This window comes from Myotis yumanensis, unplaced genomic scaffold, assembly GCF_028538775.1.
Source record: "Myotis yumanensis isolate MYYU_CA2020_CCGP unplaced genomic scaffold, mMyoYum1.0.hap1 SCAF_16, whole genome shotgun sequence".
NCBI classification, from domain to species: Eukaryota; Metazoa; Chordata; class Mammalia; order Chiroptera; family Vespertilionidae; genus Myotis; species Myotis yumanensis.
The window spans coordinates 22362579-22388156 of record NW_027223767.1 but is presented as its reverse complement, the minus strand read 5'-3'; the positions used below and the strand labels follow the sequence as shown (position 1 = coordinate 22388156).

At 33.4% G+C, this 25578-nt stretch overlaps 1 protein-coding gene and 1 long non-coding RNA gene across 8 annotated transcripts in view; one reads left to right on the top strand and one right to left on the bottom strand.

Annotated features, from left to right (window-relative positions):
* The window catches only part of NF1 (neurofibromin 1), a 330198-nt gene that overhangs the window by 79738 nt on the left and 224882 nt on the right, over window positions 1-25578 (bottom strand). For 6 of the 7 annotated variants that reach the window (XM_070395208.1, XM_070395205.1, XM_070395211.1 and 3 more), the window contains 6 exons: window positions 24676-24738; window positions 19847-20005; window positions 19231-19328; window positions 17829-17975; window positions 16329-16475; window positions 13265-13375 (listed from right to left, as the gene is read on the bottom strand). In XM_070395208.1, coding sequence (XP_070251309.1) covers window positions 13265-13375; window positions 16329-16475; window positions 17829-17975; window positions 19231-19328; window positions 19847-20005; window positions 24676-24738 — 725 coding nt within the window. The remainder of the gene's footprint in view (window positions 1-13264; window positions 13376-16328; window positions 16476-17828; window positions 17976-19230; window positions 19329-19846; window positions 20006-24675; window positions 24739-25578) is intronic. The other variant, XM_070395209.1, reaches the window with a different exon arrangement.
* LOC138994915 (uncharacterized) lies at window positions 6512-8033 on the top strand. Its single transcript, XR_011468489.1, has 2 exons — window positions 6512-6583; window positions 7104-8033. It is a non-coding gene; the product is annotated as an uncharacterized lncRNA (long non-coding RNA).

Sequence of the window (25578 nt, the reverse complement as noted above, 5' to 3'; positions counted from 1 at the left end):
GAACCACTGACCTAGACATTTCACTTCTAGGTATTTACTCGAAGGGAATGAAGTCATAGGTCCACACAAAGGCTTGTGTGTGAACACACAATACAGCCATACACCACTACCACTAGACCAGTGATGGTGAACCTTTTGAGCTCGGCGTGTCAGCATTTTGAAAAACCCTAACTTAACTCTGATGCTGTGTCACATATAGAATTTTTTTGATATTTGCAACCATAGTAAAACTAAGATTTATATTTTTGATATTTATTTTATATATTTAAATGCCATTTAACAAAGAAAAATCAACCAAAAGAATGAGTTTGCGTGTCACCTCTGACACGCGTGTCATAGGTTCGCCATCACTGCACTAGAGGGTCTCATGAAGTAACACATAGAAAAGCACTAGCAGAATTCTTGGAAGCACATCTATAATGGATTAGCTTACTTTAGCTCTACCTGCTCACTGCTGTCAGGACTATTCCCCATCTAACCAGACAAGCTCTGTGCTCTCTCTCTCTCTCTCTCTCTAAAAAAAAAACTTCAATATTTTCCCATGTCTCAGAATAAAATCTAAATTCTTAATATGGCTTACTATTTCCTTTTACAGTATCATCTTAAAATTTCTTGCTTTCTCACTGTTTATTTTAAACTAAATATCTTTTTTGTCCTTCTAACCTACTTCTCTTGCCACCAGGCTTTCATAGATGATGCATGTCCTCTTTGGTTCACTCCCTTCTCCCTTCTTCCCCTGGAAAATCCTTATTCATCATTTTTTAAAATGTTTTTATTGATTTTAGAGGGAAAGAGAGAGAAGAAACATCAATGTGAGAAAACACCAATCAGATGCCTCCCTACTGGGGATCAAGCCCACAACCTGGGTATGTGACCCAACCAGGAATCTAAGAGGCAACCCTTTGGTGCATGGAAGAACACTCAACCAACTGAGCCGTACCAGCCAGGGCCTCATTCATCATTTTAATTTTAGTTTAAATATCTCTTTCTCCTAGGAGTTTAGTTTTTTTGACCATCTTGATCTGAATTTATAAACAAAAGAATGAATTAATACAGATCAAAGATGTGTCTGGTGGGCTAACAATGACAGACTAAGTCAAACCTCCAAGACTTATTCTAGAATCTACGTTTCTTCCATTATTTCAAAATCATAGCTTCACAGTCCAGAGAAAACAGAGGTCAAAGAAAAGTTAAGAATGAAAGAGGATTTGGTTAGGCTGGTACTTGTCATCTAAGAAATTAGGTCTGGGCAGTGGGGAGTTACCTTTGGAACAATTTTCAGAGAAAGGTTAATTCTGATACTTGTGAACAATTTAGTACAAGTAGATTGTTCAGGAGAATGACTCAGGGAAACAGGAACAAATGCCACTTCAATATGTCAATAATGTGTTAAGCAGATTAGTTAGCTTCACACTTTGAAAAACTGTGGTATAACGTGAGGTTTTTAAGTAGCTCAACTTTTAAGAAATGCTATTTGGTTCAGCAGCCCCATCTCTGTTAAACATGTTTAGGAACCAGTTGAAACATACTCAATACACCCATTTATCTCTTCTATAAACTGTGGCCTGATACTCTGAATTTGTTGGAAATTATTGATAAGCTCAAAGCAGAAATTAAACGTACACATACACAATAAAAACAGCAAAACTGCACAGTTCTTTTCAGATAAAAAAAATTCTAAAGCACATTGTGGTTTAACACAAAGAGCATGAGGTAAGGTTTTGTCACCTGTGTTATTATCTTGGGCAAGTAATTAAATGTGTCCTCTGGTAAAAATCTACATAGTTAAGAACAAGTGTTCCATATGGGTATTTTAAAGAATAGATTACAACATGTATATATTTCAGCACTTTGTAGGTGCTGCATAAAAACTGTAAATGTTACTACTATCCCTTGTTTAAGAGATGCTTGGGTAATTAACAAGATCAGAAATAAAAATGACTGAACCCAAATTGGTACATAATTCCCATGTATTTGCCCTCTTTTAGTCATATTTAAAATAGCTAGTTATTTACTCATCCCATGGGAAATATAATTTATCAGTAAAAAATTAGATATCTGAATATTGCACATGGGTATCTCAAAGTCAAGTATCAGATAAATCTGAGGAAATACTCAATACCGGGAAATGTGGTTTTTCACTTTGTTATTTTGTTGCCCATAGTCACAGTTCAAACAAACTGAACACTCGGGAAGGCTGCGGGAGTTCAAATGCCTGTCAAATGCTTGCCTCAAGCCTCAACAGAAAATAAACTAAGATGTAATGGCTTTTCATTGAGACAGAAAAAAACAAAACAAAACACACGGCATCAGTATGGGAAAACAAGGACGCCATGCACCACAATAACCACTGGGAAGGCTTTTGTTTGCCAACCAAAGCCTCAGCAACCATTACTGCATCTGAGACACATAGAGTTTAAGAGTAACTGGCAGATGGCCACATCCATTTCTCAGTTCTATTACTTCACATCAGTAACTGAACTGTATTTCTTCATACCAATGACAAATAATTAAAGAAAGCAAATGAATGTATAAAAATAATTTCATCTAGTTATAGGCTCTAATATTTCCTTATGGTATAGCTTTCCTACAGTGATTACATAAAATCTTTCTTGCTTTAACAAAGTATACTTGGAAAAAGTATTATGACTCTCTTGCCCTGACACTAAATTTTTAAAAAAGCTGTAGGATATTAAATATGAACTAGAGACAAACTGTAAAAGCTAAAGTGTCTTTAAAACATATTAAAATTAACCAAAGGATCAAGGGGTCACCTGGCACTAGTAAAACACCTTCATATATTAACTATGAGTTGACTAAATTGATTTCAATCTTAAACATGTGATACATCTAAATTTCTGTATTTTTCTTCAAAGCAGTCATGCTTGACTCGTTAAATTCGTATTCCAATGAACATATCATTACTGAAAACATCTTTGGGCCCTCCTTTCAAATATTACTAAGGGTCAGTTTTAAGTCACACAAGGAAAAAAAAAACCCACCTCTTTTAAAACAAAAAATAGTATTATTAAACTTGTTTGTCAAAAAAGAATTTACGTGTGCCCTAACCAGTTTGGCTCAGTGGCTAGAGCGTCGGCCTGCAGACTGAAGGGTCCCAAGTTCGATTCCGGTCAAGGGCATGTACCTTGGTTGCAGGCACATCCCCAGTAGGGGGTGTGCAGGAGGCAGCTGATCGATGTTTCTCTCTCATCGATGTTTCTAACTTTCTATCTCTCTCCCTTCCTCTCTGTAAAAAATCAATGAAATATATTTTTTTTAAAAAAGAATTTACGTGTAATTTTTCTATCACATTTAAAAATAACATGTTCCATTTGACAGTACTTCCAAAAATCTATTTCCCTAAAATGTTGTGCTAAATGGCAGCAGGGTTTTAAGTAAGTGCATCACCTCTAACAGTGACTCTTCAGAAGGGAATAATGTTCACTTGGCTGTATTTAATCTTAGATTCTTGTTATAGAAATTTTAGAATTTGTTTTATGTAATCAAACCTTGTAAGTATACGTCAAGATTATTTCTTTTTAAGGATTATATACCTATCTACTGAAAGGGGTGAACCACAGTTGATTGAGAAACCAACTGTTTTTTCACAGCAAGAGATGGACTGCAGCCACTGACCATCTAGTACTTGTCAAGCCATAACCACCAGATTATTCACTATGTATCAATCACTAAATCACCTTTGATGAGTAAACCGAAACCTTGTTTCACCTATATCCAAGGCCACTACACTTCTCTAAACCAAGTATCACAGAAAATAAAACCACTCAAGAAATCTTTTGGCTCAATTCAGAACTCCAATTCTAATCACTCTTTTAAATCAAATGTTCTTTCTTTAAACTATAGTCATGAGTGTCTATAATTAAAACTGGTGATTAGTTTTAACACTATCACTAAATGATTACATATATGCAATAATTAAAAGTTAGGTTCATTTATTAAGTGTTCTATAAAATGCCACATCCTCTGCTAGATTCTGTGTGTATCCATTTGAAGATATCTAAGACCTAGGAGCTACAAGTCCAATAAGTAAACAAAAATTATATTCTGTGCACCCCATGTTCATTGCAGCATTATTTTAAATACCCAAGACATAGAAACAACCTAAGTGCCCATCAATAGGTGAATGAATAAACAAAATGTGGTATACAACTACACAGAATATTATTCAGCCATAAAAAAGAAAACACTCCTGCCATTTGTGACAATATGGATGGACCTGAGGGCATTATGCGAAGTAAAATAAGTCAATCAGAGGAAGACAAATACTGTATGATTTCACTTATATGTGGAATCTTAAAAAACCCCACCCAAACCAAAAAACAGAATTCATAGATACAGAGAAAAGATTGGTGACTGCCCAGGGTGGGGGTAGGGGGGTCTGGAGGGGTGGGAATAATGAGTGACAGTGGTCAAAAGGTACAAACTTCTAGTTATAACATAAGTAAGTCCTGGGGATGTAATGTATAGTATAGTGACTATAGTTAGTTATACTGTATTGTATACTTTAAAGTTGCTAAGAGAATAAATCTTTAAATCACAAGAAAAAAAGTTTTGTAACTCTATGTAGTGATGGATATTAACTAGACTCTTTGTGGTGATCATTTTGCAATACATACAAATAGTGAGTCATTATGTTGTATACCTAAAACTAATATAATGTTATATGTCAATTATATCTAATTTAAAAATTAAAAAAAATATTCTAACATGGTCTTTGTTAAATAGTAGTAAGATTTGCAGGGGCTTAATAAGGAGTTATTTATCAAAAATTGCCTAAAAAGACAGACAAGAACAAATATTAGATGGGGAATGTAGAAAATTAGAACTCTCATAGACTGCTAGTGGAAATGTAAAATGATAAAGTGGCTTTGGAAAATAGTTCAGCAGTTTCTGAAAAGATTTAACATCAAGCTACTATATGACCCAGCAATTCTGCTCCTAATAAAATAAAAAACCCTGTCCACACAAAAACTTGTACATGAATGTTCATAGCAGCATTATTCGTAATAGCCAAAAAAATGGAAAAAGATCCTTGAGTGAGGCTTAACAAAAAACAAATAAAAAAATCAGATTCCAATAAGTACTCTAAAAGCATGAGGTCCTAAAATGACTGATGTGAAGAACAGAAGTAGGGAAGGCTCATATCAAAGGTGCTGCCATCAAGAGTTAGACCCTGAAGGAAGAACAGAATTTTGAATGAGGAAGAAGTACTCTGGGCAGGTGGGGAAGGCTGCACAAAGATATAGAGGTAGAAGGTATTTAAGGGTCTGAATAATGGTGAATGATTTTTGTTTGGGGGCATTTGAGTACTGGAGAGATCAGAACTTTAACCTTAAAATCAATAAGAAAAAGAAGAGAATGAGAAATCCAAAGTTGGAGAGCCATTTGGCTAGGTAATGATGCAATTAACTGAGAAAGAGATTATGAGAAGAATATATCTAGGTAGAAGAATAGGAAGGGGAAAATGTTGAATTTTAAGTAATTTGAGATCCAGGTATATAAAGCACCAGTAAAGAGTTATCTGTGTATTATCTTAGTACTCTGATTTATAATATCAACTCTGGTTGCTAAGAGGCTTTTAATGTTTACTTCTTAGGTATGATCATGCTAACCTCCAGTTCTATATATGTACTACATAAATAGGATTTAGCTAGCACTGGCTCTATTCCTTTAGGAGAAAAAAAAAACCCAACAACTTAATAGCAACACAAAACAAGTGAGGAACATGTACCGACCTGTACTTCTGCCATTTATGTAGCAATTTCCTTGTATGTCAATGCCATTGTTCACAGCCTGCAATTTTTAAAGGGTGCCTGCCAATGTGGTAATACAATCCAACTTCCCTGTACGCTAGTTATTAAGGAAAAGGAGTGATCAAAAGATGAAATTCCTTTAAAAAGTATACTTAAAGTGCTTCAATGTTGGTGGTTTAATGTATTAAAACAATCTTTGTAAGCTCAGTATGAAAGCATCACTTTCATATGCAATCCTTAAGTTAGTTTTATGTGAATAAAATTTAACCTTTTCTAATAAGTGATGTTGATTATGTACTAGAAATTAAATTACTGGAATGCTATATTCCTACTTCAAAATAACCATAGCCAGAAACTACCCTATAAACATATATACAAGATGCTATAGGGAAAACACAACATAGACATCTATCTCTAATATACTTATTTGATTTTAACTTATGATAATCACAGCAGGCAAAATAGTGTATATTTTTCTAGTTAGAGTCAATCCAGTGAAGAAATTCATAATCTATACATGGATAAGAGAAATAACAAAGTGGCATTCACAGGGTTCTTTCAATAAGCAAGTAATCTTTAGAAAGACTTGATTTGAATTCCTTGATCTCTGCCAAAGTCCATCTGTTTATACCAGTTGTTTAGAAAACACTCAATAGGATATTTCCAAAGAGCAAATGGCAGGTCAAGTTTAGAACATGTGACTTCCTCTCTAATTATGTTTAAATAGCACAGTGTGAGTAAGAATCAGTCCACAAAGGACACTGGAGAAAGCCTGCATTCTTCATCTTTGAAGAAAAAAACACTGAAAGGTAAAAAATTGCAATTTTCTCAATGACATATTAAAACCAAATGTAACTTTTAACATATATTTCCAAAATTAAAATTTGAGCTTTAAGTTTAAAAGAATAGTTAAATATGCTCATCATGGGTCAGTTGCATTATCTCAACTGTGGCAAGCCATTAGATGCAAATACAGGCTAAAAGGAAATTAGCCTTAATTTAAAAAGGGCTCACTATTAAACTTTTGGTGTATGTCTGTACTATGTCTTCACAGTTTGCTTCTAAAATACACTGGTCTAAGACACAGATTCAAGTTCTAGTTCTGGTCATTTTTAGATATGCATCCTCAGAGGATATGCTTTTCTATCTGAGCCCATTTGTAAAATGTAAGGGTTGATTTTGATCACTTCTAAATGAACCAAAATGATGGCATTTCCCCAGTGATGGGAAGAAAGTTCCTTCATTTTTCTCCACTTTTAACAAAGCTAGTTCTTAAATTTGTTTGTGATCCAAGTCTTAGACTAAATTTCTGTACATATTTTTAAACAGGAAAATGATGTTCAAGGTGTCATTTATTAGCCTTTGCCTTCTGTCTGTTGGTAACACTTTGGAGTCAATAACTACCTCAAGTTCTATGGAGGTCTCGAATTCCATGATGAGTTTGAATTCTGAGGCAACCACAAATTTTCAGATGACCTCAAAACTCACGAGAAGCCCAAATACTGAGACAGACCCGAATACCAAGACAATTTCAAATTTCCAAATGTCTCTGAACCCCACGATGAGCCCAAATTCTAAGACAAACCCGAATTCCAAGACAACCTCAAAGCCCAAGACAACCTCAAAGCCCATGACAACCTCAAAGCCCAAGACAACTCTGAAAACATCAGTGACCTCAAAGATACCCACCACCATGACGATGACGACTGTGAAAAGTGGTGGCACCACACTGAATCCAAAGGACAATATTCACTTTCTTTTCTATGTAATATTTTTGCTGTTTTGTGTGCAATGAAGCTTAAGTGGACTTGAACTGTCTGCATTCCTATCTCAGTTCTTTATCATCTGCACAGTAGGAAAATCAAATTTATTTCAACTTCCTTCTAGGAAATTATCATTATCCTAGCTTAATTTAGTTGTTTGCAAATTTTAATTGTGTAAGCTTAATTATTACTTTAATATAGCTTCCTTCCTTATAAATGCTTTTAAAAAGCACAAAATACCAATGTTTGCAAAACTGAACTGAAAATTAGATCTTTGCATTAAAGGCATAAGAGATGAAATAATGTTGGTGTTTAACCAAAGTATGCTTCTGTGTAGGTGAGAGGAAAGAAGGTAGGGGATAAAGAGTAATGTGTATTGTTCTTATATTATTTTATTTTTTCAGTGCTCTATGAAACAATACACCTGTGTCACTATATTTCATGAATGTATAATAGTAATATGTTATTACAATAAAAATGATGATTATTCTGCTAATCTTTGTAATGTATTATGTCAGCTGCTCCAATGAAAAGATTCTCTTGCTTTGGGTAAACCTTTGTTTTGTATTTCAAAAGGTCATTTGTAAATCAGATGCCTAGAATTCAGAATTCATGCTATTCTACTAAGGTTAATCTAACCCCCAAACCTAGTATTGAATTTTAAGTGATAATAACCACCCTATTAACAGTGTAGTTTTAAAGGTTTGAAACCCAACTCTGATTTTTTACTAGTTGTGCTACCATGAGTTAAATACATAAACCGGTAGGATTCCCAAACGAACTTCGATAATAAACTGATTACAAATGGATCACTTGGGGTGCCTGTTAAAATATACAGATTAGGCTCTACCTTTGATATTTTGATTTGGCAACCTGAAGTAGGGCCAGGGAAATGTTTGTTTGTTTGAATTCTCCTAGGCATTCTGATAGCTAGGTTTGGGAATGACTAGCAACTGCTCTAAGTTTCAGTTTATATACATGTCAATCACTGTTACTAACAATACCTCAGAAAGTTACTGTAAGGGTTAAATGAAAAATTATATAATATGCATAGTTTGTCTGATGCAGAGAGAGAGCACTCAGTAAATGTTAGCTATTATTATTACTACCACCACCCAAGAAGCAATTGCCAGGCATTTCAGTATTCAAGAGGAAGATTCTTCACTGTAACTTTTAAGTTTTATATTTTTAACTAGAGGCCCGATGCATGAAATTCATGCAAGAGTAGGCCTTCCTTCCCCTCCCTGCCGGCACTGCCTTCCCTCTGGCACCCAGGACCTGGGCTTGCCTCTGGCTGCCAGCAGGCACCCAGGACCCCGGCTTCCCTTGCAGCCCTGGCTTCATCCAGAAGGTTGTCCAGAAGGACATCCGGTCTAATTAGCATATTACACTTTTATTATTATAGATTATTCTTACAAAATAATATGTGCTCTTGGCAACAAGTCTAACAGTACAGAGATATGTAACAGAAATATTATAAATGGTTCTCTACCTTCTCCAAACAGACTCCCCTGAGATAATGTGAGCATTATTTAATATTATTGCTCAGTCTATACATATTACACACACACACACACACACACACACACACACACACACACACACACTACTCTGCACCCTGTATGTGTCAGAATCGTGCTTCTGGGTCATTAGAGGACTTCTGGTACTTTTGCCAGCATAGAACCCATTTTTCCTCATCCTGATATCGGCGATCCAACTTTCCCATGGGAAACTCTGCTCCCTAATCTTCTCTTTTCAGTTCATGCAATTCGAGTAGGACTGGCTTCACCACTGAGCTCCAGTCAGTAATAGGCACATAATTCAGACCTAGACAACCATGAAATTCCAACCCCCTATCCCCCTTGCCGTAGTGATTGCCTTAGGAATTAACATGTGACTTAAGCCAGGCCAGTAAGACCAATACTTCGGCTGTAACTACTAGGAAACAGGTGTTTTTCTACTGGGGTTGTTAAGCTGGGAGAACACAAACCACTGTGACCAGTTTAGAAAACACTCAATAGGATATTTCCAAAGAGCAAATGGCAGGTCAAGTTTAGAACATGTGACTTCCTCTCTATACTTCCTCACGACTGGAAAAAATTAGGCACAGTAAGAATAAAATCAACACAAAGAAAATAGAGTCAAGAGATAGAGAAGACAGATGTTCTCCAGGTGACACTGTTCTAAACGCTGCATGTAGTCATGCAAGAAGCCAGTCCATCTCTTGATCTTCTTAGGTACATGTGTCAACTGATACTCCTTTTGGCTTATACAAGTTTGAATTTTGTTTCTGTCACTTATAACAAGCAAAATAAACTTTAACATATTGCATATTACTCCATAATAGAGAACTATCATCATTTATTCAATAATTTCCCTTTTGAAACATAGTTAAATGGTTTTTACCTTTTCCCCCCACTATAAACAACACTGCAACAATTGTCCTTTAGTATTTATGGCACTTAAACTACTACAGGGCAGGAGTATAAGTATATGCGAGCAAATAGCAAGAAAAGATCAGAAACTAACCAAGGTCAAAATTAAGAAGCCCTTTCCTTGCATGCCTGAATGAATCTGGGCTTTATATGGGGAGTCAATGGTGCTATGTGACACAACGAGACAGATGAGATTAGTTTTCTGGAAACCTCCTACAGAAGCAATGCTAAGGTGAACTGGAAGTAGTTATCTGGGGATTAGGAGTAGGAGGATAATGCTGCATTAGTACAGATAAGAGCTAATAAGAGAATCTCCGTGATGGCAGTGGGGAAATGGTTTCAAAATACATCTGCAAGGTACCTAAAATTAACATTAAACCATTAAGATCCAATAAAAAAAACAAAACAAAACAAAAAATTGAAACACATACCTAAGGAAAGCTCCTGATGAAGGATAGCACTAGGTAGTCATTTTGAATCACAAGACTGCTGGGCTAGAAGCATGTTCTTGACTTAGAGGCAGCCAGGAATCTACTGTCTAACCAGTATGTAGCATTAAATGCTTTGACAAACAGATTTATTTTTTTAGCTGAACCACAGTTCCTTTCTGGAATTTGAAGTGTGCAATACTGAAGTAATAAAGGAGTTACTAACTGGAGCTAAAACTGAAAGGATACATAAAGAGGAAAGTCATGATGCAGAGTTGAATGTGAAGTCAAGAGAGAGTCAAAGAGCATGACAGACAGTCAGTTCTGCCTCCACCTGGGCAGAATCTGCACCCCCCCCCCCCTTTTTTTTCAGAATCTACTTTAATGCATGTGTTTCCTGAGGCCTATCATCTCAAGAGAATGACTTCTTTGCAATAGTAAAGGCCTAATTAAAACAACTTAATTGATTTGTCACAATCTTATTTCTAAAATTAAAATGTAGTAACTGATAGTGAGGAAGATAAAAGAAAGAGGGAAGAATTTTACATGACTAGGGTTCTAGAATGGGAAGAGATGGGGATGTTATGGAGAAAGAGAATATGGTGTGAAGAAGTTGATTTAAATATACAGTGAATTAAGTTTTGGACATTAGAAGTCTGAAATGTCTGGACTATCTGTAAGGACACTGAAATCCACAGCTCAAAAGACTAATACATGGTAGTCTAAGTCACAGAATCACAGCAATAGCAAAAGAGAACCCAAGTGTTCTCTGACAAGTTAGCTGTACAGAGACAAGGCCCTCACTACAATGTGGCCTTGTCCAGTGGAGGAACTGGGCTCTCTGCTCTGAGCCACTGTGTGCTCTTCTGTCCTGGAGCTAGGGCTCCCCACCAGGTGAAAATGAGGCCAGGAAGAGCTCTAGATCTAAGGAAAAAACTGAAAGGATTAAAATCTAAAATTGGCAGCAGATTCATAGTTTCCTGTCTGCCTCTCCCATGAAGTTTTTGTGACCTATAAAATTCTGTACAGAGTATATTTGAGGTTTTCTTTGATTTTTCTTATTTTTTGTTTGTTTTTCAACATGACTCTGCTGCCTATGATTATACAGCTAATAAGCAGTACAGCTGGGAATCCTCAGCACCCTCGAGTCACCATATTAGACAGGTTTCCTGGAAATCCCACTGATTTAACCCCAGAGGGTGTATGCATCAGGCCCATTCTATCTTCACTTGGCCTTTCCAGATCATTATAGAGAAGGGACACAACCCTACAGTATCTGATCCTGAAGAAAGTACCCTGTTTTGAGGTTTCTGAGAAACCTTGCTACTTATAAACTAGTAAGAGAGAGGAGGACACACATCTATTTACCTCTCATACCAATGTTTTACTTTTCATTATTTAGCCAAATTAGGGAAAGTCAAAATACACTACTCGTATTAAAGATTAGGTTAGAATATAAATATGGTTCATCTCAATTATAAAAAAGATAAATTATCTTAAACAATTTAGACACAGCAACTGAGATGAAGTTGGAGAGAAGACTTTCATGGGAAGGTGAAGAGTTGTTATTCAGAGTTGTTAAAGAGGCAAGCTAGGGATAAATGCAAGTTTCTATACTTTCTTGATACCCTAACAACCCAGTTCTTGGGGCTTCTTGGTCTTAACGCTATTTGAATTATCTGATTAAGTGAGTTTCCGATCTTCCACCTTCCTGTCTTCACTCTTTTCCCATTATTTCTCAACCTCCATTTGTTTTTTACACACTGCCAAGTTTTTGCCACCCATGGCTATTGAGTCTACTGACATAATTCTTCAACTTATGTTAAATTCAGGAACTCAGAGTAATTCCTATAGCAAGCGAATAGCAAAACTAAGACTAAAGTCCTTGAGATTCCAAAGCCGATGGTCTCTCTATTACATCACATTGTCTCTAAGGTTCAATTAATCATGAGTTTATGTCATGCTAAGTGGGAAAAAGTAAAACTGTCCAAATAATGTCACAGATGAGTTCTCAAAAGACAGAATGAAGCAGAAAGAAAAAACAATGGAAGGGGAAGCAATGCAAGCATCATACCTATTGTTAAGAAGGAGTTCACATCATTTCCATAAAAGCTTTCTCGGAACTAGCTTTAACTGAAGACAGCATGAATAAACAATCAATTTTCTAAACTGTCACCTATGCTGTCTTTAGAGAAATTTCCCACAGCTTCTCTGAATTATTTGTTAAATCACACTGATGCTGTCTTATACAGCATATTACTAAAAATTCTCAGAAAGACACTTAAAAATTCATTTCTGCTTTAAAAAAAAAGTCAGATTATTAAGTTGTGGATATAGTTTACTCAGAATACACCTGAAAACATAAGATTCTTTATGATTTTTTTTACTCTTGGTAATTACTCCACTGTAGGTAATATAAAAAAATTGATGTAGAGCCCAGGTGGTGTGGCTCAGTGGTTGAACCAGGAGGTCACGATTGGATTTCGGTCAGGGCACAGGCCTGGGTTGTGGGCTCGATCCCCAGTAAGGGGTGTGCAGAAGGCAGCCGATTAATGATTATCTCTCATCATTGATGTTTCTATCTCTCTCTCTCTCCTTCCCTCTCTGAAATCAATAAAAACATTTTTTTTAAACTGATGTAGGAAAAAGAAGCCAATATAAAATAGGTAGTATAAAAAGCAATTTCTAATACATTCAGCATCATTTTGGGGCAGGATGGCTCTTTACCCAGCTATATTCTCCCAGGTAAACTTGTTTTCAATTCTAGTAAAGTCAAATGGGGAAAACCAAACTTGCTGTCTCTCTACATTTGCTATCATTTTAAAAAATTCTGTTAAGAGAAACTACAACGTAGTATTTCTTACCTTCGTGCAACATAATAAAATATAGGATTCCCAGCTTTGGAAGTCCCAGCTTGGTAGAAAATATTTAATGTTTTCAAAGCCTTGAACTCCTCTTTTTCATGTACTTGATGCCTGCAAGAAAAAAAAAAAGAACAGAGTGAGTCATAGGCTTTATATTGTCCATTGAGTACTTAGGAAAATCTACGATCAGACCAATGATAAAATATGCAAAATGACAAAATATTAAGAGAAGTAGATAGGTGTCTTTCTCCCTCTCTCTGAAGGGCAACTTGACAACATGTACCAAAATTTTCAAGGTGTCACTCTTTGAACAACAAAGAGTAGTTCTTAGGACTACCTTAAGAAAACTAGTGGACAAGGATATTTACCATACAATTGTTTTCAATCATGGTATTTTTTTTTTCCCAGAAAGAAGCTTTTGAGTATTAATTTATTGATTTTTAAGAGTTCAGATTATCAACTCTTTTCTGGTTTATTGATTTTGAATGAGAAAGGCCTTCCTTTGCCCATATTTTCTTTTTCATGGGAGTTGATTCTCACGACTGGTATAAGCATCTTTTTCCAGATAGTTACTCAGTTGTATCACCACCATTTATTAACAGTCCATTCTAATCTGCCTGATTCTGAATACCACTTTTATCATATATTAAATTCCCATGTGGATTTATTTCTGAAAAAATCATGATTTATTTTTTATTTATTCTGCTGAACACTCAGTGTGTGTCTTTAACCTGCGATTTATGTCATTCACCAACCTTGGAAAATTCTCATCTGTTGTCTCTTCAAATATTACCTCTTCACTATTCTCTCTAAGCTCTATTTCTGAAACACCAACTAGACACATTGGACCTTCCTATTCTATCATCTAACCTCTGTTAACTTCTTTCATATTTTCCATTTCATTATGTTTCTGCCCTGACTGGGTGCTAGTTCATTTGCTCAAAAATTATCTTCCAGAAAATAAAATAATAATAAAAATTATTTTATTTTTAAAATAACTTATTTTAAAACGTATTTTCTTTTACCTAATATTTCTATGTGTCTTGTATCTGGGGCACGAGAGAGAGGGGAAGTTATATTATCTCATTCCACAATGTTGCTGGTACCAGGTTAACATTTGTTTAATATTAATGGAAACAACCTAGATATCATTTGAAAAGGGCAATAGGTACACATGTGTATAAATGACTGGGAGACTATTTGCCAAATGTTAACTGAATTATCTCTAAGAGGCAAAGCAACAAAAATTTTTAACTTTTTTTTTTAGATTTGTTTTAAATAATTTAATAATTTTTATTTTTATAGTTGAGAAAATTATAAAGCTACCCTCATTTAAAAAAAAGAAAAATGGGTCTTAAAGAGCATTAATGGGAACGTAGAAGAGAGCAATAATAACAACTAACATTTATTAAAGTATTTTATATATAGTATATCAGACACTGTTCTAAGTATCTTACACATATTAAATCATTTAGTCATCAAAAGCACAGAAGATTGTTTGTGATGGAAGGTAGGGTCTTAGGTAAAAGGAGTAATGACGTTTCCTTAGACAAATAGCTAGGACATCCTAAGAAATACTGAATAAAGAAATAGGTTTCTATTTTCGCATTATGTAATTTTCAATAAGGCAATATGAAAGCTTTGTGTGGAAAATATTCATTTTAATTAATAGGAATAAATATTTGTTACACTGAGAACAATATAACAGAGTTAAACATAAACATTAAGCTAGAAAGGAGATTGTTATGAATTCATACATTTTGAACAATATCAAAGAATCGAAGTTATGTGTACAGAAAGAACGATGACCTACAGTAACTCCCCCTTATTCCTAGGGTACACATTCCAAGACCCTCAGTGGATGCCTGAAAACACAAATAGTACCAAACCCTATAAATATATTATTGTTTCTTCCTATACACACATACCTATAATACAGTTCAGTTTACAAATTAGGCACAGTATGAGAAAAACAACAATAAGTAATAATAAAATAGAACAATTATAATGATATAATAAAACCTATGTGAATGGCTTTGTGTTCATTATTAAGTAAAATAAGGGTACTGACTATGAGCACTGCAGTAGTTTATCTGATGACCAAGACAGCTACTAGGTGACCCACAGGTAGGTGGCACATACAGCGTGGATACACTAAACAAAGGGGTGATGCACATCCCAGGAAGGACAGAGCAGGACAGCATGAGATTTCATCCCACTACTCAGAACAGCGCATAATTTAAAACTTACAAATTATTTATTTCAGGAATTTTTCATTTAGTACTTTCAGACTACATTTGACCATAAGTAACTGAAACTGTGGAAAGCTAAACTGTGGACAAGGGAGAATTACTGTGTATGTAATATGATTAATAACAAACACTTACAATGCAAGGCACATTATATGTAAAATCTTATAGCAATAATGAAGTATACTAATTTTCTGAGTCTCAATTTAAATACTATTAACTTTTAGGAGGGTTCTGAAAAATGTTGCAGTGTGGTATAAAGAGTTCAGCACTTAGAACCAAAGGATCTATGAATTAGATGTGGAATCTTGGGCAAATTAGTTGTCCATTTTGAGCTATATATATATTTTTTAATATTTCAATTACAGTTACATTCAATATTATTCTATATTAGTTTCAGGTGTATAGCATAGTGATTAGATAATCATATACTTTACAAAGTGGTTCCCCAAATATTTCAAGTACCCACCTGACCCCATAAATAGTTACTACAATATTATTGTATTTTCTTTAACTATAATATGAAAATAATGTTATTCACACTCCTTTATAAGTATTAATGCAAAACACCTCAAAGCAACATGACAAAGTACTATGCAATAAGATACTATTATTTTTATAAGAAAATCAAAACAAAGCATATTTCAACAATATAAAAGGTAAGAAAAAAGTTAAATCCCAAAACATGGCAATGTAGTTATTGGGTACATCTTTCCTGATAATTCTCTATAAAAAATATAAGCATATCGAACAGCTGGCCTAGTAGTAAAGCTTGCACCTCAACCAAAAAGAAAGCAATCAAGGTGGTACTTTACCTAGTCATAAATTCCTCAAACTTTGAACTGGTAAGATTAAGGCTGGACCAGTGTGTATCTGCCACAGGTTTGTGCTCTGGAGGACCCAGGTATGCAAGAAGTGTTGCCATCTTATCAAAAGGTCGTCTTCCAACAGCTTTGTGATCCCTAGATATAACAAACTGCTTAGAAAAACGGAGCAGTTCACATTTAGCAGTACATATTTCTTAGAGTGTCATTCATTGCCTTTTCTCCCACTGTCAGCTGGGGTTTCTACTGATTTGAGAATAGCACCAAAAAGATGTCAGGGGTTATAAGTTACACACTGAGACTTCTTAGAAATAGGACCACTCCCAAACTATAAAATTTACATAAACAATTCTTATTTTTCTAGTATTCTTAATCTATTACCATTAAGTGAGCAATTAGTAAGTAAAAGTAACCTTCTGATCCACTTTTTCTCAGGATAAAAATAATCCATGTTATCTCTAATATCATATTTCTGCTTAACCAGGGTTAAATATGGATTTTCAATAACTATTAAATACTTAAAACTATGTAAGAATAACAAGATACTATTTCACAAACATCAAACTGGTAAAAAAAAAAAATGAAATCTGCTAATGCCAAACATTGGTGAGAATGTGTATAAAGAGGTACTCTCATACAGTGCTGGTCAAAGTGTGGATTAGCATGTACACTTTGAAAAGCAATGTGGTGGTATCTAGTAAAGTTGAGACTGTATACCCCAGAATGCTGCAATTATACATCTAGGTAATACACAAGGAAACAAGTATGGAATTCTTTATTATAACACTATTTAAAACAGGAAACAAACGTAAGTATCCATCAACTAGGAAATGCAAAAAATAAATTGATGTAGTCAGTCAATGAAATATTAACATAAGTTAAATAAGACATATCAAATAGAATATTGCGTGAAGAGACTATATTCAATGTTTCTATAAAATTTGAAAACACACATAAAAATTTTTATATTTATGACATATGTACCTATCATTTATTTTGTCAGTTATATAGAAAGAAAAATCTTTTCCCCCCAAGAAATAAAATATAAAGATCTAAAGTAATACAGCAAAATGAGTGTTAAAGCTAAGTGTAGACATGGATTTCTGTTGTAGTATGTTCTATACTTCTTTTGTATCTGCTCCTCAGATACCAATACTCATTGATCTTCTAGTAAATTTAAACTTCTGTCTCAAAGTACATTATGTATGATAGTTTGGAAACCACAAAACCCAAAGGGCTAATTTGTTGTTTCTTAGCTTAACATTTTTTTATAAAAACCTCTGTAGCTTGTTGATCATTTAACATGACTTACCCTTTTGCCTAGATATTTTTAGAAAGTGTCTACATTTCTTTTTCCAAACCATAATTCTAATTCTAAGATGATGCAAAGTAAAAAGCATTATTCATGACCAATAATTTTATTAATATAAATTTAAATATACTATAGACTTAAACAGAATTTTCAATATGCCCATGATTGGGAAATCTTACCTGTTGCTGGAAAGATACTGGCCAATTTTCTCTTGATTGTTCCAGAGTAGACGATGTAAAGCAAGCACATTGCCATCACTGATGAAGGAAAGACTATGATTTACTGCATCACTTGTAGGGCAATCAGATGCTATATCAAGGAAAAACCTTCAAAAATACAAAATCATTAGAATTTTAAAAACCAGATACACTCATATCTATATCTGAATTAAATTTATATAAAGCAACTTTATGAAGTAACTGAGATTACAAATACTGAGGGCTTATTCACACATGACTGTCATTACACGAGAAAAGGGACAAGGAGAAATTTGGTTTTCTATTTCTGATCCCTGCCTACAGCTTCACAGTAGGCTCTGAAGTCAGACGAAAACAAAGTTTAGATGGATGAGGCTTTGGAGAGAAGCCAGTAACTTACAGATAAGGAAATGGAGGCTCAGACAAGACAAAAGACCTCTCCAAAATCATATCACCTGTTAGGCCACAGCCAGGCTCAGGGCCTTGGCATTCTTAACTTTCTATGAACAATCTGCTAGCTAGACTATGAATCCTGGGCTGACCTTCACTTTTTCCCCAATATGGTTTGCAGTCAAACAATATACCTTTTAAACTCCAATTAGAAAGAAGTTGTTATAAAGTATAATGGAAAAATTGGAAGAGAGTTGCAGAGTCGAGCTTAAACTGTGCATCAGATCAACTAGAGTTGCAGGAAAGGTAGAATTCTGGACATTAACTTGCATTTATAAAGCCTTTTCTCATAAACTATTTCATTTGTTTCTCTAAAATCAACTCAGAGAGGCAAATAAAATATAATCCCTAGTTTCAGATAAAACAACAACTCAGAGATAAACAGAAAGCAACTATTTAGTTATGGAGATCTAAAAGACCTCATGTTTTCTAAAATCATAAAAGTTCAACAGTTGTCCAGTTACTCATGAACAAAATTGTATACATCTGCATTATTTGGTTCAAAGAGTAACGTTTTAGTTCAGATACACTTCCAAGTTGAAGTATCAAAAATATTCTAACATTAAAAAATTGTGACTTTACAGTTATGCATTATCTATATGAACCATTTTGGTTTCAGTTGTTTTTTTTTTGTGTGTGTGTGTGTTTTTACTAAAAGGAATCTTTTCCTTCTTCCTCTGCTCCATAATGTAGTACCCTTAAATCTTTTATTTTAGTAATATTTCAAAAATCCGTTCAGGTTTTGAAATATGGAAATCACTACCAAATTATAAAGAATATGGATTTACTTCATCACTGTCTTTTAGAGAAAAATAAGATTAACTATGTTCTGGACCTACAGAGGGAAAAGAAAAAACCCTACATAAGTACATGGACTGACTTTAAACTGAAAATATTTGATTCAAACAGAATCAACAAGTAGCAGGCTGCTTACCTTCGTGCTGCATCAAAGTTGCTTTTCACAAAATCATTAAAATGCCGCATATGCTCTTCTTTTGTGAAGAGAACATGATTGGCAATACTCTGAAGTATCTAAACAATGAAACAACGTAATGAAGAGTCAGATTATTTATTGTATGAAGTCTACACATTTGTATGTTCATTAAAAAACATGAATTTTGTCATCGGTATAACTTCTACTGGTAGTTAAAAATTAATTATTCCTCATTCTACAAATACAAGTTGTTTCTATTTTCCCCCAAATATAATTATTATATATGCATGCAAATATTTACATGCATAAAAATGAATATTAAAATTTTTAATGTATTTTTTAACAAAAAAAATCATACAGTACACATTTTGGTCTCCATTTCAGAATTTCCAGTATGACTATGTGGAAAATATTTTCTAAAATATTTTCTCTTGATAATAATACCTAGGTACCAGTCTAATGAATTCCTTTGTGATATAGACAAAAATAAAACAAAAGCAAAGAAGTGAAAACTATAGGGTGTTTTGAAAATAAACTCAAGAGGAAGCAGTGAATATGAAACTCTAAAATTGTAGTTGAAAGAGAAATTTAAAACATTATCAAAATAATTCTTCACCTTTGACATTAACTTCAAGCCCCTTTCGATTCTAGGTGGTGGCTTTTTATCTAAAATGCCTGCTTCATATGGTGAGACAATGGCAGGATTGATAAATCTGAGGAACATGGCACTTCCTACTGCACCGATGCTGTTCTGAGGGAAACGTTGGCTAACCACCTAAAAACAAGGAGTTGAGAATTGAATATGTGGTTTGAATTAAAACAAGGAAATGGGAAGAAAGAACTCAAAGGTCAAATTTTAAACAAAAGCTTGAATTTCCTTATGAACAACACATTTCTATTTTTTCCTATTCCCAAAACATCAGCAAATAAAGCTCATCCTTAATTCTTGCCTTCATTTTAAAACATAATAAAGATATCTAAGAAAAAAAGAAAAATCTCATAAGTGAGTTGTGTAGAAGAGACCAGAAAAAAGGTCTTATTTTTTTGTTTATAATGCAGGTTTGAAGAGTAACAAAAGCAGACCAAATTTTCACCAAGATTAATAAGACATGATAGTATGGTCAACTCTTAAGACATGGCTAAGTTTTCAACAGCACACCCCTTAAATATCTAATACCTAATAGTAAATACTTACGTTTTGTTGTGTACCAGGTATAATTAAATTTCTTGAGCAAAATGCTTTCCATGTACAAAACAAAACTTAATTCTTAGATTCCTATCGAGAGAAAAAACTTACTTACAAGTAACATTATTGCCAGTTCCTTTCTTCATCAGAATGCTTTATAATATAAGGACCTATCTATTATTTAAACTATGGAAGAATGGGAATTCTTGGGACATAAAAGAAAAAAGGATCCCACCAGCAGAAAAGAGAACCCCTACGTGTACCTCAATTTATAATTCTGTCAAATATATATATATACACATACATATACATACATATACATATATATACTACATATACATACATATACATATATACATATACATACATATACATATATATATACATATACATATACATACATATACATATATATATATATATAAAGGGTTTAAGAAATGGTTGGCCACACTGGAAAGCAATGTGAGCCCAATATTTTAAATGAATTTATTTTCTCTTTATAAACATTCTACTTTGAAGGTAAAGTAATAGATTAGATTTGGAAAGTTTATAAAACCGGCTCAGCCCCAATAATTGGAAATTTACATTTTTTACAGCTACAACCTTTCTTGCTTAGTATGGCTAGCTGCTGCTTAAAGCAAAGCCACTATAATGGCAAAGCCACATCACTCCATTCAGCATTCTGGGATTCCAGGGACGAAGCTGCATTTCAAAGGATACTGGGGGAAATGAGAAAAGGGATTTATGTGCAGAACCTCACATAACTCTGATGTTCTTCACAATGCCTCAGTGAAGTAATACATCTCCTATGAATTTACAAGGAAGGCCCACTGAATCCAGATTAACTCTGGAAAGAATAAGGATGATTTCATTTCACTCTGCTCCCTTTAGTGCTTCGGTGGGATACATTTTAAATGTGTTTTTATTCACTGCCTAAAATCTCAAAATATTTTTCTATCATATCTGATCGGGAATTACTAAAAGTAGAAAATGATATTTTAAGCCAAAGAAAATCTTTGTTAAGAGGTGATAACAAAGGTGAGTTATAACGAATTCTCTCCTTCATTTATGCTATGTATCTTAGAAGCTTTTCTTGTGACATGGGGGAACTGGTGAAAGCAGCTAAATATAACAGCCTTAGTAGAATGGCTTTCAAACCGAAATACTGTTTTAGAGTTATTTTTAGCTGAAATACAGTTTTAGAAGTAGAAGTAAGAAGAATATTCAAGTGCTTTCACACTCTAGTACAGTGTTTAACCATTGAAAGAATAGGAACAGGAAAAAATGAACATATAACTACACACAGACAAAATTCTTCACACCGTTTCAGAATATTTAAAGACCACCACTGCTACTGAGAGGTTCTTTTAGAACCCCCCAAATTTAATTTTAAAACAGAAGAAACATGTCAACAAACCTACAAAATTTTAAAGCCTTTAAGGAGTGAGTTAGCAAGAAGAGGATTAAAAACTGTTTTATATTCAACTTCAAATAGGTTGTTGTTGTTATTTTTAAAATCAATATATATTACATTTAATCAATTAAAATCAATCCTGAAATGGTTTTTAAAAGCTAAAAGATAGTTTGGTTTCCAGAGAACCAGTTAATTTATAAAATACTAACCTGCTATGAAAGTGTCTTTAAAAAATCAATAACTCACATGCACATGGAGAGTTCTTTTTAAATACATTTTGAAAGTAGCTATTTACTGGTTTTCTCTAGGACCGTAGTCGGCAAACTGCAGTGTGGCTCTTCCTAAGCCTTAGGAGTACCCTAATTATGTTAATAACAATGTACCTACCTATATAGTTTAAGTTTAAAAAATTTGGCTCTCAAAAGAAATTTCAATCGTTGTACTGTTGATATTTGGCTCTGTTGACTAATGAGTTTGCCGACCACTGCTCTAGGACAAAGAAGTTTTAACATACGACTCACATTTATACCTTATTTATACTTAATACTACTCAGTCTCAGAATTTAATGAAAATTTGAGTAAATTACTTCCCAAAAAGAGAATATACAAAAGTACTATACATTCACTATCTTCTACATCTCCAAAAATAATTCATTTCAAAACTCAAAGAATCCACACATCAGAAACACACATTATTTCATGTATCATCTAATTATGTATCTCACTGATGATAGTATCACTAGATTTTAAAACTAAAACCTGTTAAAATATAATCAGTATCAATACATATTTCTTTCTTTCACCACTAATTAACACCAATGTAGTTTTATCTCATAATATACATATACTCATGTGTTTTCTTAATCTGTAAAAATCTAATTTGGATTCAAAAGATATTCTGCATAAAGGTCAAAGTTGGGCCAGCCTGTATGCTGGAACGAGTTCTCAGTCAAATGTTGACTTTTTCCCCTTAATGAAAACTGAACTACATGTTACAAATAAATGCAGTCATAAACTATACATCAGCAAGAGGACTGCTACCTCTATATATTTAATTACCTGAGTTAGGGAGGCAATTAACTTCTCAATTATACATTATATATTTGAGTATAAAAAACAGAATTTCCTATAACACAACTATATAGCTACATAGCAGAAACCAGAATCTTCTCTATATATTTTATATATTCCCATCCATGATAAACATACCCCAAAAGAAAGCTTGCTTTTAAAAGATCATTAGATTCTGTTAAGCCATAACTCCACAAATCAGCATTTTAAATTTATATTGACTATACTGTCTTCATACATTGGAACATGTTCTAAAATATCTCAAATTACCAATTATATCCCCTTTGTTTCCATGAGGACCTCATATCACCTGTGCTGAGAAACACATTCCAACATTGGTGTCACTCAAGACACTTAAACAAAAAAATCTGAAAATAACACTAGTAGGAAAAAAAACAAAACACATTTCAAGGAACAATTTTAGACAAATCTTAATAAATAAAGTAATGTTAGGAAGGCTAAAAAACATGCTCTAGATAGAAACACAGAAAGCCTGAATTTTAATTTATGTGATACACTACACAATGGCATTAGTAAAACACTAAACAAGAGTGTTAGAAACAGCAAATTGATTTCAACAATGATGGTGTATATTATGTTAAGCCCATGTATGCTGAGAATTAGAAGGCGGAAGCATTAGAAAGAAATGTTTTTATTAAGCAAGATAGCCATCCAACCCAATTCATTTTCTCACAGCTGGTCAAATTTACTTAACATAAAGTGAATACTTAATGGATATGAAAGCATATGTTTCCAAATTTTAATTTAGTTCTAAATTTAAAACAGAAATTTATTATTATATGGAAAGCTTAAACACAGAATGAAAGATGAAACCAGATATATACTCTAAATTATACCTTTTTAAGCTAACTACCTACATGGCTCCTAAAGGTTTCCTTTACCTATTTCTCTAGAATTATTAGATTATATGTACAAATATAGTGCCTGCTGAATAAGTCATATTGACAGATAATGGCAAATTTTAAATGAACGCATGTTGTATTTTGGACAAATTTCACTCGTGGGAAAAAAATAATCTTGATTACCCTAATTTTCTTCCTTTAAATTAGGCAAATTCATAGTAGCAGGAAGTATATTCATATCATGTTTGTAAAATGAGGTATTTCTCTACAAATATAGACTCAATGAGTTTTCCTTAATTTCAAAAGTAGTATGTTCTCAATTCCAATAGTTTAATAGTGATTTTCTCTAAGGTAAAAGTGGTTTTTAAGATTTTTATAATCTAAGCACAAATATCTAAATTCTGGCTGGGATGGTCTAGATAAAAATATCAAAAGTAAAAACTAAAATTTAGCAACTTTTAGATAAATTTAGAAAGTGATACTTCCCCTCCATATACTTCTATCAATTAAAAAAAAACTTTCATTTCTAGAAAAAGAAACCACTCACATCACTTCAAATAAGAAGCAAGAATGAAGAGAGTCAGCATTTCCTAAGGCCTTGAAATTAAGTTTCTTTTGCATTCATTTACAATTTTTAAAAATAACAATAATAAAATTAAACCAGAGATAGCCAATGTAACAAATGCCCCCAAAATGCCTTTGGGATAAATCAAACCAAAGGAACACAGAGAATGTTTCAATGTAACTTAATTCCAGGGTTAATTGAAATGAAAGCTATTTTGTGCCAGAATTAGTAGAATGATTTTACAGTGGAGGTCAAATAGGCTGAAGTGAAGATGTTCTTAACAAACAGCAAAAGATTTTGGTTTTGCTTTGAAAGAAACAGCTAATAAAAAGTTCTCCAAACTTACTGATTTTTTGTTTTCCTTTTTTTCTTTTACTGTAGCTTTATTCAGTAGGGAGTGGCAAGTTGCCTACAGAACAGAGATGAGCACAAACAAGTCACAGCACCAACTACATACAGCAACAAAAACAATGTTGGCTTGTACATAAATTACACGATCAATGTAACACAAATGGAATCAACAAAAAATTATAAATCAACTGAATTTAGAGGGATGAATTTTATTTCTGGATTGAAATTTTTAATACATTTTTAAGCCAAAGCACTAAATAAAGAGCAAGAAATGTTGAGATAATCATATCTACTATTTCTGGCTATAAATCACAGAAAAGCTCTCCCCAAGTGGATTTGAGGATATTTATATTTACATTTCAGTTAATTCCTAGCTTTTGATAAATTTTATAGGAAATGTTGATTACAAATAGATCACACAATTAAAACATGTCTACATGATTTTTTTTCTTGATATAAAATACTTCTCTGTGTATCCTTCAATTGACTTAAAGTTCTTTTTTCAATAGCTGACATTTAATTTAAAGTCTACTGATTAAAAATAAACATTGAATGACTAAATATAATAGAAAGATTCACTTTAGAGATTCTGAATTAAAAAATCTCTCTAAGAAATATTACTCTTAAAATTTCATATTTTTCTGTTTCTAGGCTACTTCCTAAAATAGTTCTAACCAGAAAAGGTTAAAAGCTCTGCAACATCTGGGAGAAGAATGTTATCAGCTCAACTAGAAATAAGCATTAATTAATATTAAAGTGAAGAAACTGCAGAGAAAATTATAGAATAAAATTGTAAGGCTACTTAAAACTTTTTACATATTTGACCATTTATCAGAAGGCCTTAAAAAATAAACCCAAAAGAAAAAAACCATCAAAACCCACAGAGACATATTGGTTT